General features: G+C 42.0%; 3 protein-coding genes across 3 annotated transcripts; all 3 read right to left on the bottom strand.

Moving 5' to 3' along the window:
- Positions 1-841: 841 nt before the first annotated feature.
- Positions 842-2,622, bottom strand: N7495_004887 (uncharacterized protein; the record flags this gene model as incomplete). The annotated part of the gene is made up of 2 exons (XM_057207538.1): positions 842-1,584; positions 1,665-2,622. The coding sequence occupies 2 exons, from the start codon at positions 2,620-2,622 to the stop codon at positions 842-844; spliced, it is 1,701 nt and encodes a 566-aa protein (XP_057065218.1).
- A 4,555-nt stretch (positions 2,623-7,177) lies between these two features.
- N7495_004886 (flavin-containing monooxygenase) lies at positions 7,178-8,629 on the bottom strand (the record flags this gene model as incomplete). Its single annotated transcript, XM_057207537.1, has 1 exon — positions 7,178-8,629. One exon carries the CDS (start codon positions 8,627-8,629, stop codon positions 7,178-7,180), a length of 1,452 nt encoding a protein of 483 aa, XP_057065217.1.
- A 1,019-nt stretch (positions 8,630-9,648) lies between these two features.
- On the bottom strand, positions 9,649-11,025 carry N7495_004885 (cytochrome P450; the record flags this gene model as incomplete). The annotated part of the gene is made up of 1 exon (XM_057207536.1): positions 9,649-11,025. One exon carries the CDS (start codon positions 11,023-11,025, stop codon positions 9,649-9,651), a length of 1,377 nt encoding a protein of 458 aa, XP_057065216.1.
- Positions 11,026-14,358: the final 3,333 nt, after the last annotated feature.

Here is a 14,358-nt window from a genome sequence, read left to right as displayed (position 1 = left end):
CTTTTGCCCCCAACATCCACCTGCCACTAGCGTTGGGGACAAGTGTGGCCGAGGATTAGTCTACAGAAGTGGAGACAAATGCTTTGTTCATTATCTTGGATGTGAAGCTGTGGGAGGCACAGGTCCAGTTAAAGCAATACGAGAGAACGACAAAGTCAGGTTGCAGTGTATAGAATTTTGTGAGAAAACCCCAGGTTGCAAGATGGCATATTACAAGTTTGGGGATCCAGTAAGCCATTGTAATCTTGTTACAAGAGGCGGTACTGCAAGAAAAGCCCCGGTGGGTGCCTTGGTTATACCTGTTGCACCTAATCCAGCCTAGCTAGCAGAAAATTGAAAGTCAGATTGCCGAGATCAATCATTCAAATCTTGATATTTTCAAATATCTGTTTTTTATGCATATAATACCAGACTCTTTCTTATTTTATTGTGGTCCTGTGAGTAAATTATTTAGTAGAAAAATGAATGATCTTAAATTTTGGAATATTCACATGCCATAATTGAATGTCAAATAAAGGCTTAGGTGGCAAGTGAGTAATACGTAGTAAGAGTACTATATGTCAACTATATGTCGTCCACGGGTGTTTGACAACTTTTGAAGTATCTAGTATCAGAAAATTATTCTCATGGTGTAATTATTCTTCAGCGCTCTAAGAGGTGTTTCAATTCTAACATTTTAGCCCTCTGAGATGGAGAGAAAATCCCTTATTCTCTTCATACTATTATATGACGGATTTAGGGGGAATTATGGTGATAATCATATTATAACTATTCAAATAGACCAGAGCAATCAGTAGAGAACAATTTAAGTATGTAAAGAAAAGACTTGAAGGAAATGCAACTAAGGAGCAACTGAATAGACCTGCTCGTCACTCTTCTTAAAGACAGTGATAACCGCTTGTCCGCCCTGCTTGTCTGTCATCCAAGCTGCAAACTCTTTAGCTAGCGGTAAATCTTGGGCCTTTGCCCCAAGCAGCAAATGTGCTGGCAACAAGAGTGGATCGTCTTCTTTATCCTCTCCCTTCTTGCAGATGGCTAGCTGATTACGGACTGTCGATTCAACTGAGAGCCACGTTCCATAATCAGTGAGAGTATACTCGCCTAAAGCAGCTGCAGCACCTAGTGCCTGAATAGGGTAGGCAATAAACTCGTGATACCATGCAGAGCGTTTAGTCGCCCAAGGAGCTTGCCCAACCTTGAGCCAAAGCTCGGATTCCTTGATATTGGTTGCTGATTTATCAAAGCGACTAAGAAACCGAACAGTCTTCTTGTCTGGAGATTCTTCTGATGCAGCCTTATATAAGGCGATGAATTGAGTGCCGATACAAGATTTGTAGTCAAGATTCGCGTGGTTATCGGTTGGGCCGACCAAGCAGAAGTGTTCTCGGAAAATGTAGTGACTAGAAAGAGCGATTCCTTGACTAACGGCAATATCCTCGGCAGCTGGGGTGTAAGTGATGCATGCATCGACTACTCCATCTTTAAGGTATTGGATGGATTCTGTAGTATCACTCTTATACCAAGCCACAATGAAAGGGTCTGACCCTTTAGAGACCTTGTATTTGATAAAGGCATTTCCAATAGCTATATTTCATATTATCAGCATCCATCTATCAAATTGATGTGAAAACAAAAAGCAAATAGGCAAAGAGAATTTTTCTGACCTTCAATCAACCTAGTTTGGCCAGCGCCTCCATTGCCAATACGTAGACGCGTCTCAGTTGCGGTATTATACCCTCCATTGTAAGCCTCAGCGGGCTGAACACCACCAGATGGCCCTGGTTTGGTCGGTGGCTTTACTGGCTCATCGTTCAGAATTTTCCACTTGCCGTCATGCAGTAGCACAAAGATTTCTCCCTTGGTGTTCACTTGGTAGGCAGAGTTACCCACCACAAGCTGATCAGTATCAGGAGGAGTAACAACAGCGTTCCACCTAGTCCCTCCAGAATTCTTATAGATCTTGCCGTCCTTCATCTTCATGAACAGGCCTGCTTTCCCCGCAGCAACAGCCACTGTTCTTAGATCACTACTAATCCTCTTCCACTTTTTCATTTCTTCCACACTGCCCTCCCACTGGAAAATGACCCCGTTTCGATGCATTTTGTAAAGGCCATTAGGGTCGGATACCAAGGCAACGGTATCAGCCTCAGCTGTATCCTCATTGATCGGCTGCCAGTCTTTTCCCCTAGGGCCCAGATACATTAAAATCCTTCCAGCCTCGGTCAACTGAAACACGTTATATGTGCCATTTGGATTTGGCGAAAAAACAACGTCTTTAACGCGACAGTTTGAATCAGTTTGTTCCCAGGTATCATTGGTGTGGGGACCGATTTGGTGTAGTGTGCCGCCGTTTGATTCCTGGTATTTCCAAAATTGGTTGTTTGATCCCCAGAGCTTAGTGGCGTCAGCGCCAAAATGGGTCCACGCAGGCGTCCTCTTATAGAGGTGGCCCAATTTGTGACGCTGGGCAAAAGGTTCACTGCCAATAATTTGGACAGTTGCTGGGTTGTGATCAACCATCTTCCAGGAGGTAGATGACCCTTGAGTCCATCTTTTGATGGTGCCGTCGGTCAGAAGAAGATAGCAGTCATCCCCAACAGCCGCGACCTGAAGAAAACTCATATTTGCGAATTGAGATGAAAACTAGAAGAAGATACCCAGGTAGAGGCAAGAATTTTATTTCTAGCTCTCATCTTTTTGTTTCCTATTTACCTAGTGCCATAGGCAGTAGGTATACATTCATCTAAGAAAAGGAATTATAAGCGACCTATTAGATAGGAATGACAGCCAGCCACAGTTCTCCAGCGTATTCTGTCTATCCAATTGAAGTACCGGTACTTCTCCGCATGCTGTCATTCGTCTAAGAAAAGAAATGATAAGCGTCATGAATGGGAGCTGAAAAGCTTTGAATGAGAATGACAGCCAGCCACAGTTCTCCCTATCCAATTGGGGTACTCGTACTTCCCCGCATGCTGTGATTATAGCTCAGCCATGGGAGTTTTTAGCGCGATTTTTTAGCGTGGGTGTACTGCATGTCTCTAAAGAGGACATGATTGTCTTATTTTTTTGAGAACTGATAAGTGAATGAGTACTTCACTTATTTGGAATTGATCTTTCGTGACAAGTAAGCAAGGCGCAAGCTCATTAAGGTAAATACTAGAAAATTTTACATGTACTTTGATGGACCGGCATATGCGGAAACTAGTGGCTTGTCCACTTAGTGGTATCTAAAGCCGATTTATAGCTGTATTTTATTCAGTTCCACGCATGTATCATTCAGCTGTCAAAAAGTCCAAATTTATTATGATTTCCAAAGTTGCCCAACAAAATTGGCGTCACTAAAAATTCTAGTTACCAGAATTGACCCTTCCAAGTTTGGAACTATTTGCTTCGATCTCTAAGCACCCCAACTTGCCTTATCATTTGCACCATCTTGTTTACGTGCTATGAACGCAATATGCTAAAAATGTCTTTTTTTGCTCACACTTGCTGCAACTTATATAAACCGAGCAATCACATTCCAACAATGTCCGCCAGCACATATCTTCGACCAACTCCTTCCACTCTCTGACCTCGATGATATATCATGTCATACTGCAGAAATCTGTGTCAGTACTGATGGGTCAGGCTCATCATACGAACATGATGTCAATGATGAAAATTCGGGAGATAAATGTATATCGATAATGACCCTTGTACATTGTCCTTCGGGGCTTTCTTCATCGGATTACACTAGTATCGATACCAATGCAGAGCCAGATTGCGAGTATTTCATTTTTGACCTTGAAGTCATTAATTCATCGCCGCAAATCTGCTGTGACAGTTTTGATATGGCATTTGATGAGGTCGGACTGAATGGGCTCGAATTTGATTTTCATCAACATTTGAGTGAAGAAGTATATGCAGCTTGGAATGAAGATGAGACAGGGGATCAGGATGAGGAGGAATATGGAGGTGGAGAGGGGGACCATGAGTTTTGGCAGGAGCACGAGGTCTGTCAGGCGTCTGAGGGTGGGCACGAGTGTGAAGCTCGAAGGAATATGAAGGCGAGGAAGTCTATGAGGATGAGACTATTTCTGAAATACTATCTGACGAGCTTTAAACTGAGAATCTTTTCAAGATTAAAGGCGATAGACTTATTCATTGTCGTTAGATTACAATGAGATCTCTTTACTTGATGGTAAATAATTACATAGTATATGTCTCTACTATTTCTGACCAATGGAAATGGATCTCCATCCGACCAATCAGATGATCGGACTGAGCCCATTCAATTCCATTCACCAACGATTCCTTCGGCTATATTCTTGGGTCCAGAAGTATTCTGGACATCCCGAGTTTGACTAGCTCCTGTGCCAAGATCTTTTTACCTAGATAACGATTTCGCCGCAGATTTACCCCATCTGTGACGGACCAAAAACTCTACGTGATGTATGCAATAAGTTGTGTCAACTTTTCTTAGAATTTCTGTCGGAACGGTGACGTTCTTACGGTGCATATGCAACTGGTATTCTTGATGGAATAGATCTAGGTGCGTCGATGCGAAGTTGTAAAAGGTGTGTTCTTCAATCTTATCCTCGCTGTAACTAAATAGACAAAACTCGCTAGATTCACTTCATGTCGAACCAACAGCATCGGAACCATTGGTCCTGTGCCCCACTTTGGTCTAGTGGTATCGACAATTTCAGGTTAGAGAAGGAAAGTAATCTAACATCGCGTCGCGCACTCATAACTACGCAGCAGGCGGTCAAGCTCAATCCGGAAGAATACAGGTCGATCTAGGATCGTGACAGCATCCAGATCCGTTCATCTAGATGGATTGATGTGAGCTGAGTTTAATTTAATTTACCTAGGATCATGCGGCATCGGGCATGCTATAGTGACTTTATCTCAAACTTCAAGATCCTTATGGAGTTGATCGACTCCTATAAGGATTGTGAGAGCTCCTAAGGGATTCCTCAACTCGCAAAATCCACTTTGGATGGATGGCCCACGCACTGGAGTGTCCGGCAGCACGCACGACGGGCCAATCATCAGGCGAAGAGCCGCATTGCCTGAGTGCATTCGGACTATGCGGAAAGTGCGCAATTAATTGCGCGCTCAAATTAAACCTCATGATCTACAGGATGTGGGGAATTGAGGTAAGTACCTTATTGGCCTGACTCAGGGCTGATTGGGGTTAGCCATGAAGCAGTAAAAATGGTTGTATGTGGATTTATCTTGAGAATTGATATATAAAGGTACAAGTGTTTGCTTCTGGGTGCATAATTCCCATACATTCAAATTCCTATATCTTCATATCAGCGCCGACAAGACACATGATACATAATATTTGCTTCTGAACTACATTTGAAAATATTGGCTCTGAAATATTTCCTATAGCTCAAGACAGACATAATAATATAAGTACTAACTTCCTATGTGAGTTCATTGATCAATCTTCCACAGGAGCATGCCAGGTTAAACAAGATGATTTGGAATAGATCTGTCTTCACCAGATCATTCTTCTTAAAAAAGATCTAGCCATGTGTCTTGCCCTCGGATTCCTCTTCAAGGATAAGAACACGAGCTCAAAACCTCCTGCGGGACCTGTAGTACGCCCATATCCAGCTATGACCCCTCAAAGTCATCAAAATGCTTTGCCAACATATCAAAATTCAACTTCTGGACATTAAACTAGGAATGGTAGAAATTTCCATTCTATTCATTGGCCCTTGAAAGGAATCAAGAGTATATATGTATGTTGGCCGCGTGGGATTTCGCTTAAGTCCTATCTATGGAAATATGTTGCCTAAGTGCTTTAAAATTCATTATTTCTTCCTAATCTCTTTGACATAGGTTCGAGTTTATAAATTTTTATTCCTGCTGCTTGCCTATTAATTATTGAACAAAAATTGATTCTGAAAATATCTAGTCTTATTCTAAGGTTTCATTGCTTCAATTTATCTAGCGAGTCACCTAAGCTATTGCCTTATTTAGTTTGTTCATGCTGTAACTCAATATATTCTTGGTAGGACATATTGTTCTGGTTTCTATGACCTTGTCTAAGCTGTTTTAAGAGACCTCCGTATACTTCATTTTTCAAATCTATTTAACGCTCTGCCAATATAAAAAAAAGATGGGGCTGTATGATTAATTAAGATGCCAATTATGGAATTATTTGGAGTTTTTTCGTATTCCATTTTTAAAAAATACTTCAATAATATTACATTTTCTGAAATAGGACTACAGACGGAACAAAGAAGATTTTATGTGAGAAAGTCTGAGGAAGTATGATATCAACATATACAAGGCCTACAATAGTTTCTAGAAAGCCCGATAGACACGATATGACTTTGTGGCTTGTGCAACCAAACTTGAATATCAACATTGGCTACTCTAGAAATTTTAGTTAATAGTACATAGTGGTCCATAGGTTGCGCCGCCTTTCACCTCTTCCCAATCTTCGTTTCCGACGCATCTAACACCAAGACACACCTTCTAGGTCATATCGCTGTTTCACTGTTTTAAGCCAATCGTACTTATGCCTAAACCAGCTTTCCTTCCACTGTGGATCAAATCCATCGGCATTTCAACTGCTTGGATGCTGCCTGAGTGAACATGTCTAGTGCTCAATTAGATGTTTTCTAAGAGCTTTTCGTATTCGTCGGTATGCTCAATCGGGTCCTTTCCGAGAGCGATTCGTTCGTCTGTCTTATGTGGCTCAATCATATACTTTCTGAGAGCGCTTTTCTTATCGTCTGTCGTGGGTTTTACTCTCGTTAGAGGAAGGATTTTGTATGTGAAGGGCTAAAGGTAATCTTGAATTCAGAACTAGCTAGGCACATACTATGTGCAAAATTCTTAAAGAAACGTAAACAATTCTACGAAGCTCCCGAAAAATTGGCATCCCTTGAAGTCCCAGCAAATAAAGGGTTTTAAACAAACAATAATATATACCTAGCCAGCTGTTTTATAGTATTCTTCATTCAACACACACCTAGATATTCTATCGCCCGTATTATCGCTTCAAAAGAGCCACTTCTCAGAAATTCATATTGCAACCACAATTTGTAATCCAATCCATATTGAGAAGCTAAGTATGAAGAATATTTGACTTGATATAACAATCATCTAGACGCACTTAGTAGTATTCTAAAGTTCTGAGACTTCAGCATTTCTGAAAGACAAGATTTTTTCATTTGGAAAACTCCATGCATTCGTCGAGGCGACCGAAACGTGCGAAAAGGTAATCATAAATGTAATTTGAACGTGCTTGCCACGGGGCCCGGTCTGACGCATTAGGTAGGTTTCGCTTACCAGCGAAAAGATAGTTTGATTTGAGATCCCAAATCTGTCTTTCAGCGAGCCTCTCAGGAGATTTCATGCGAGGGATAGTGATCGCAAATTGATTTTTCTCAAGGTATTGAATCAACCGACAGGTCAGTATCGCAGCTGCATCTGCTCCGAGAGTCCAAGAAGCGCTGGTCAAATATCCCACAATCATTGAGGCATTTGGCAAATCCTGCAGCATTACGCCATTCCACATGAACTTAGATGGAAGATCGTATTCTTTCCCATCAATCGTAATATCTACACCGCCTCCCATCTGCAAATTGAGCCCAGTTGCGGTGACTATGAGGTCAGCCTCAATAAAGATCTCACTTTTGAGAAGTATGCCGTTTGATTTGACGGTGTCGATGACTCCAGTCTCCACCGTTGCCTTCCCACTTTCCAGAGGCCTGAAAAAATCCCCATTCGGGCATGCATTAGGCCGTTGAGCAAATGGCGGATACTCTGGTCTGAAATGGGGATTTTCAGATACTCCACTTGGCAAGTAGCCTTTGATAAATACGCGATAAATCTTGCTTGCAAGAGAAGGAAACTTGTTACAGAAATAGTACGAACTCATCATTATCATCAGCCATGCATATCTTTTGATGCGGTGCTCCAAAGACCGGGGTAAGACAGCCTTTAACAATGTCGATCTTGAGCCTGAATGGAGAGGCAACACATAGCTCGGACTTCGCTGCAACATTGTTACATGAGTAGCTGTTTCTGCCATGGCTGGAAAAAGTGAAACGGCTGTTGCGCCACTGCCTATGACAACAACCTTTCTGTCTGTATAAACCAGATTTTCAGGCCAAAACTGGGGGTGGGCAACAGCTCCCTGGAATGATTCTAGACCAGGAATATCAATCGGCTTTGCATTGTTGTAGTCGAAGTATCCAGTGGCAAATATAATGAATCGGGCATTCATAATTATTTTTTGGCAGTGCACGATGATTGTGAGTCTCCAGCTTCCACTGCTAGAAGACCAGTCTGCGGCAACAAGCTGATGGCCAAATCGAACGTGCTGATAGATCCCATGTTGCGTTGCCGCGTCAATGATGTATTGTTGGAGAGAGCTGCCATGGACAAATTGGCTTTTGGTGTGATATGGGTGCCATGAAAACCCATATGTATGTGCATCTGAATCAGTTCGAATACCTGGATAACGGAAAAGATCCCAGGTCCCGCCAACTGCAGAACGCGCCTCAATAATAGAGAAACTATGATTAGGCAAGGCTTTTTGCACTCTGTATGCAGCATTGATACCAGATATACCGGCGCCAATGATAATAATGTCAAATTCACCTTCGATGGACATCGCTGCAGCTCAGCGGCAACACTTGGGAAGATAAATCAGATAAGGCGAATATATGGGATTTGGGAAGTGGGTCCCAACAATGTCGCTTTGCATTAAAAAGTAGCCAGTTCAAACTATGTATCAAATAATCTCACTCCAGGACTGTTTGATGTATTTAAAATCCTTTGACGGGGGAGGTTACACAGGAATGATCTTGTCATGCGTGAAGCTTGCATCCAGCCCCTTACTTCATATTTCATATGGATTCCTTGTGGCACAGATCAGAACACTAACATCATTCTTGACTTCATAGAATCAGAGTAGCAATAGAATCAGAGTAGCAGTAGAATGTAACAGCATTCAAATAAAATACAGCACTGAGTCTAGGAGTACCTAGGATTTGCACCGAGAATTAAATCTTGAAAAGATCGTTGCCCCAAAAGCAATATAAAGGGAGTCAGCAGCCTTTGAATACACTTTTCTTCTCAAGCCGTCCTAATGATGACAGTTTTGTCGCATTTGATATGGTATTTAGAGGCAATCCGCTCAACACTAATTGTCTTTTAACTGCATTTTTAAGGAAATAAAGGTAGAGAAGCTATCTGGTGGCTCCCATCTATCTAGATAGTACCATCTGACTTAATTATCACTCGCATTTTATATCGCTTCTGATTGAATAAAATATATCCACACTTCTAAGATGCATTGCAAAGTACAACCCAGCAACCACCAAAGGTTAGTTCAGACCTCTCGATGGAGAAAGGGAGAATTTAGTTGAGTTTTGGGCTTTGATTAATGCATGATTCTTGATTGTTGGCTTTTGTTTTGGCTTATTAATTTTCATTCCCTTTTCAACCTACATTGAGTGACTTGAAATTTTTGAAAATTTGTGAGTGAAGATATTTCAATTTGGAATGCTCTTCAGAGTCGTCTTCATGTAAGTAAATGAGAAAGGGCAGCAGCGCAAAGAAAGATAAGGATTTGACTGTTGTGATAGCTACTGAAAACCAATCCGGCGCACTTGGCTATATAGTGAGATCTCAAGATACATATGGCTTGACTTGAAACTCGACTGGGAATGTAGAGCGTGTTACGCCTCCAAGCTTTGGCGTCACGCTGGCGGCGTCGAGGATACTTATATCTGCCTCAGAGAGTAGAACAGCTAGAATGGCTTTCATTTCGATAAGCACAAAATTGGAGCTCGTACAGCGCCTTGGGCCAGCTAAAAAGGGTAGATATTCGCACCGACTCTCTAAAGAGTTGGGTAAAAGGCCTCCCCATCTGTCGGGGTGAAACTTATCGGCATCGCTGCCCCAAACATTGGGATCCAAGTGAAGAAGTTGAACAGACGAGAAGATCTGTGTTCTCTCAGGTAGTGTGACTGCTTTACCAGACCGAGTCACTAAGTTGAACTGATTTGTGACGATACGAGCAGTGGTTGAGATAGGTGGGTGCACCCGTAATATCTCATTGAGAAAATGATCGAGATGCGGCAAGTTAATGAGCATGTGGTAGTCTGGGTTTTCTTTGTCCCATCCACTCTTCATCAACTCCCCTCGCAGCTGGGTGACGATTTCCGGGTGCAGGTTGAGCTCACAAATGCTCCAGAACAAGACCAGAGTAGGAGCCTCGTGACCCAAAGAAAATATTTGTCGCGCCTGAGTGAGGACATCCGAGGTTATTGGACAATCTGCAGTGCCACCAGACTCCTTGGAAATTTGCCGGAGAATATTGAAGACTTGCTGGCCGTCACTTTCATTTTCTGGGTCAATAAGATGGGAATATTTTTCCACAAGTGTCTCCACAAAACCTGAAATGTCTTTTCCAACCTTTGACTCCACAGAATCAGGCTCTTCAAACTTCTTCGCTGAAATCATATTTCGAACAGCATGACGCCACAGGTGAGACGGGTTTCCAACAAGTTCTACATACCTTGACATTATAGATAAAAGCTCCGCCGAAGAGTCTGACATGTCGTCGACACCCAGGCTGATGTACCAAGCAGCATCAAGAGCAAGTTGCTCCATATCACTTCGAATATCAGAGCCTTCTTTCTTTTGCAGCAGACGCTGGACATGTCTGTCAGCTATGGCTACAATCCCTGGAAGCGCATTTTTCAGCGATTGTGTCCTATTGAAACCCTTCAATAGGCTAGCCCTCCATCGGCGCCAGTTTTCTCCCTCGGCGGTCACAGGCACCTCTCCGGTCATTCTCGTCATGATTCCGAAAGGGCCCCGTCCATTCGATCCCTGACGGCTAATGCAGTCAGAATTTGCAACTAGCACGTGCCGAATGATTTCTGGATCACGTAGGTAGATCACTGGAATTGTACCAATCCAAGAGCAAGATATGCCCTCTTCTTCGGCTGCGTTGAACATGGAAATCATTGTGGGGCCGTATAGCCCTTGAGTACACATTTGGGGAAGAACCCCTAGTATAGGATATCCATAGACCCGCGGTAAGTCCTTCAAAGGATCAGGTATGATATAGGGTAGAAGAGTAAGACATTTGATCCATATGTAATGAATAAGTGTGAGAAACGCTTTCACTTGAGAGCCCACGGTAGGAAGGTCTTCGAAAGCAGATTGATTTTTGAAACGACAAGACATGGCGAAATTGACAGGTATCGAATGCCAATTTGCTAACTTTGAATGAGGTTTCTAAGAATTACATAGAATCTCGATCCTTATATGAATCTTTTCTTACAGGGTTTATCTATAGCATTCTGTATATTGTATACTTACGTACCATGTGGAATAATCAGAAATGAAGTTCTTGAGATATAGTGTATTTAGAGTTTTATGCAAGGCATTATCTTGCGTTTCTGAGAAAAATGCTCGTGCTACGTGCTGTTCCATTCTTTTATATTACTTCTTCAGCTCCTCACATAGTGCACATTCCATATGGTATCTTCCATATGCTATTGGCTCGAACATACTATATGTAGGACTCTAGCTATAATAGTCCTTGCCGTTTCATGTGATGCAACCAAAAGGGACATCTCACCAAGAAGACCCACACTTGAATCGAAATATGACTTTTTGTTACATGCGCTTAGTATCGGAATCATTCATCCCTAGATTTAGGGGTGGTAATGAGGGGATTTTTCCTGCACAACTAACACTGAAGATAGAATTATAATCTTACTCTGAGATAGTGTGCGTCTCGACTTCTCTGAAGAAGGTATTCAAGAATCCGCAATGCACCATTTCAACAGTATGATCTCACAAGCCGTCAGAGTAATTGCCACAACCCTGATTAAATCGACATAGGGGAGAAGACCGTTTAAGTGGAATATGGTAATAGTATGGGACGAGTCTAGGTAACTATTCTTCTTTACCGCCATTTGCTTCACATGGGATGGATCCGACGGATTGACCATCATTTTGCGTGCCACAAGACCCAATTTGCCCTTCTCGTCATATACATGTAATAAGATTGTTAGCTTCAGAATCTTGGTTATAGGAGTCCCTATCTTTTCTTGCGCCCTTGTAGACCCGTCTTGCTCTCTAGTGGCTCTTCCGTTCCTGCCGATTCGTGTGCATAAGCCTCGGCCGTCACCTATTATGATTTGAACTTCTGGCGATCGCCATTGTCCTCGCCGAGTCTCTATCATAGCGTGGTGTTCAGACTTATGATTAATGAGTCCCAAATTATGTGTTCGTCCCTATATTATAGCTTCTGGAGTGCCCTTTCGGCGTCTTTGGGGATATATAGCTTATGGCATTGGGAATTGTTGGAACGAATATCAGCTGACATACCAAGATCATGTGATCTTGGCATGGCAGCTACTATATCTTCTTTCACCTGAGCATTTTAGAATGACACTTCACTTTTACCCAATATGCATACACCTATTATATATGTACAGAAACGATATCAATAGCTGTCTGCTTCGGTAATAACCTAGTCAACCGACACTGATCAGTAGACGTACAGATCAGGAAATACGCATCTACGAAGCTCGAGCGCGTTGAACAGTCTTCAAAAGCTGTTTTTCCAGATTCGCTAAGTCCTTGCCATATCTCAGTCGAAGGAGAAGATCGTGATAATTTGAGGCTTGAACGATCGCCGAGAATTACACCATCTTGCTAAGAACCTACTTTATAGAAGCCCCAAGGTCTATGAAGAACGTCCAAAAACACTGAAAAACACTGAAAAACACTACCATACTTCCCTCTCATTTTCCTCCATTCCTTTCAAATCCCTTCATTTTTCTTATACTTATATATCCCTGACCGCCTAAATCCCCTTATCCTATTTCTCTTACTTGCATATCCTTGACCGCTCAAATCCCCTCATCCTCGCCCTCCAACCTTGCATATCCCTGCATTCAAAATCCAGGAAACCCAAAAGTGACCTATCTCATATACTGCTACACCATCTTAACATTTCTGAAAAACCCATACTGCTTTACACTATGTCTACACCACCTTCAGCCGCTGAATCAGCTCAATCAATCAACGATGACTATGATTAGGAAATCAATTTAGCGACAGCCATAAAGCGAGAGATAAATGACTACGTTGAAAAGAACATGCATTTCGATGACAGAACATCAGATTATAACCTATAGGCAACATACTACGACCTTTTCGAAAACTGGGAACCAGAACACTTTAAGCAAGTCGCACCTCTAAGACAAACAGCATTACAGACGAATCTACTTCAGCATGGAGTATTTGTTCCACGATTTGGTCGAGGAATAGCAATTTACACCCTACTATCCATAGTAGCCCAACAAGAGGAGTTCCACGAATGGATAGACGAAGATATTGAAAGCTTCTTCACGGAATTTAAGATGCCAATGATCACTAGAGCACTAAGATACCGCCTTAACCCGACCTGTACTAGATTGAAGCAGCCTTTATAAGGCACTCTGCCCCTATAAGCGGACCGCCTGATTACACCAAAAATCAATACGTCCGCCCCTAGAAGTAGTCATCCTGACCAAGGAAGCGACAAATCCTTGCCAGAGGACACTCTAGGCGTTCCTAATCAGTTTTCTCCAGAGACTAGCCTATTTATCTTTGAAACTAAGAAGTTGAAGACTGATTTCACTAAAGAGATCAACTCTATGTCAAAGATTTATACTAAGAAACAGAGATATAGTGGGACAGATAATAGCAGCTTTAACTAGAAACTTAATATCTTCTACACCATCTATAAAAGAGTTAGGATAACACCAGATGGTTATAATATAGCATTTCCAATAATGCTTACCGGAATCGCTGAAGATCATTACTATAGTAGTGATTTACCTTCGCGAACATTCCAAGAAGTGTATAACCATCTACGCCAATTCTTTGAAGGTCCCGAATTCTACCGCCAAAACTTGATCAAATAGAACGATATCACACTATAAAGAGTGATAAACGACAACTCTAACAGCCTAAACTTAATCTATCAGAATTTCTAATCCATGCTTAATGACCTCCTTAGAAAGCGATATGGTCTTCACCCAGAACTTAGGAGCAACATGAACCTTATTAATAAGCTTATCATAGCCTATAGAGGAGTCCTAGTATATAGTAACGTACTTTCTGATCCACCAGAAGACCTCGCGGTATTGATCAATAAACTATAGTCATTAATCACCACCTGGGAGAAAGAAAACCCCGAGAGGTAAGTAGTATTCGCCTTAGAAGAAACATTCTACACCGATAGACGATACTATAGAGACGGCAATCAAGGAAGAGGACTCACCAGGAATCAGACCAAAAGAAACCTATAGGGAAAATGCTATATCT

The sequence above is a fragment of the Penicillium taxi genome (assembly GCF_028828555.1).
Source record: "Penicillium taxi strain IBT 34144 chromosome Unknown utg000003l_segment0_segment0, whole genome shotgun sequence".
Lineage (NCBI taxonomy): Eukaryota > Fungi > Ascomycota > Eurotiomycetes > Eurotiales > Aspergillaceae > Penicillium > Penicillium taxi.
Note: the sequence above shows the minus strand (reverse complement) of the source record. Positions and strands in the feature narration are given on the sequence as shown.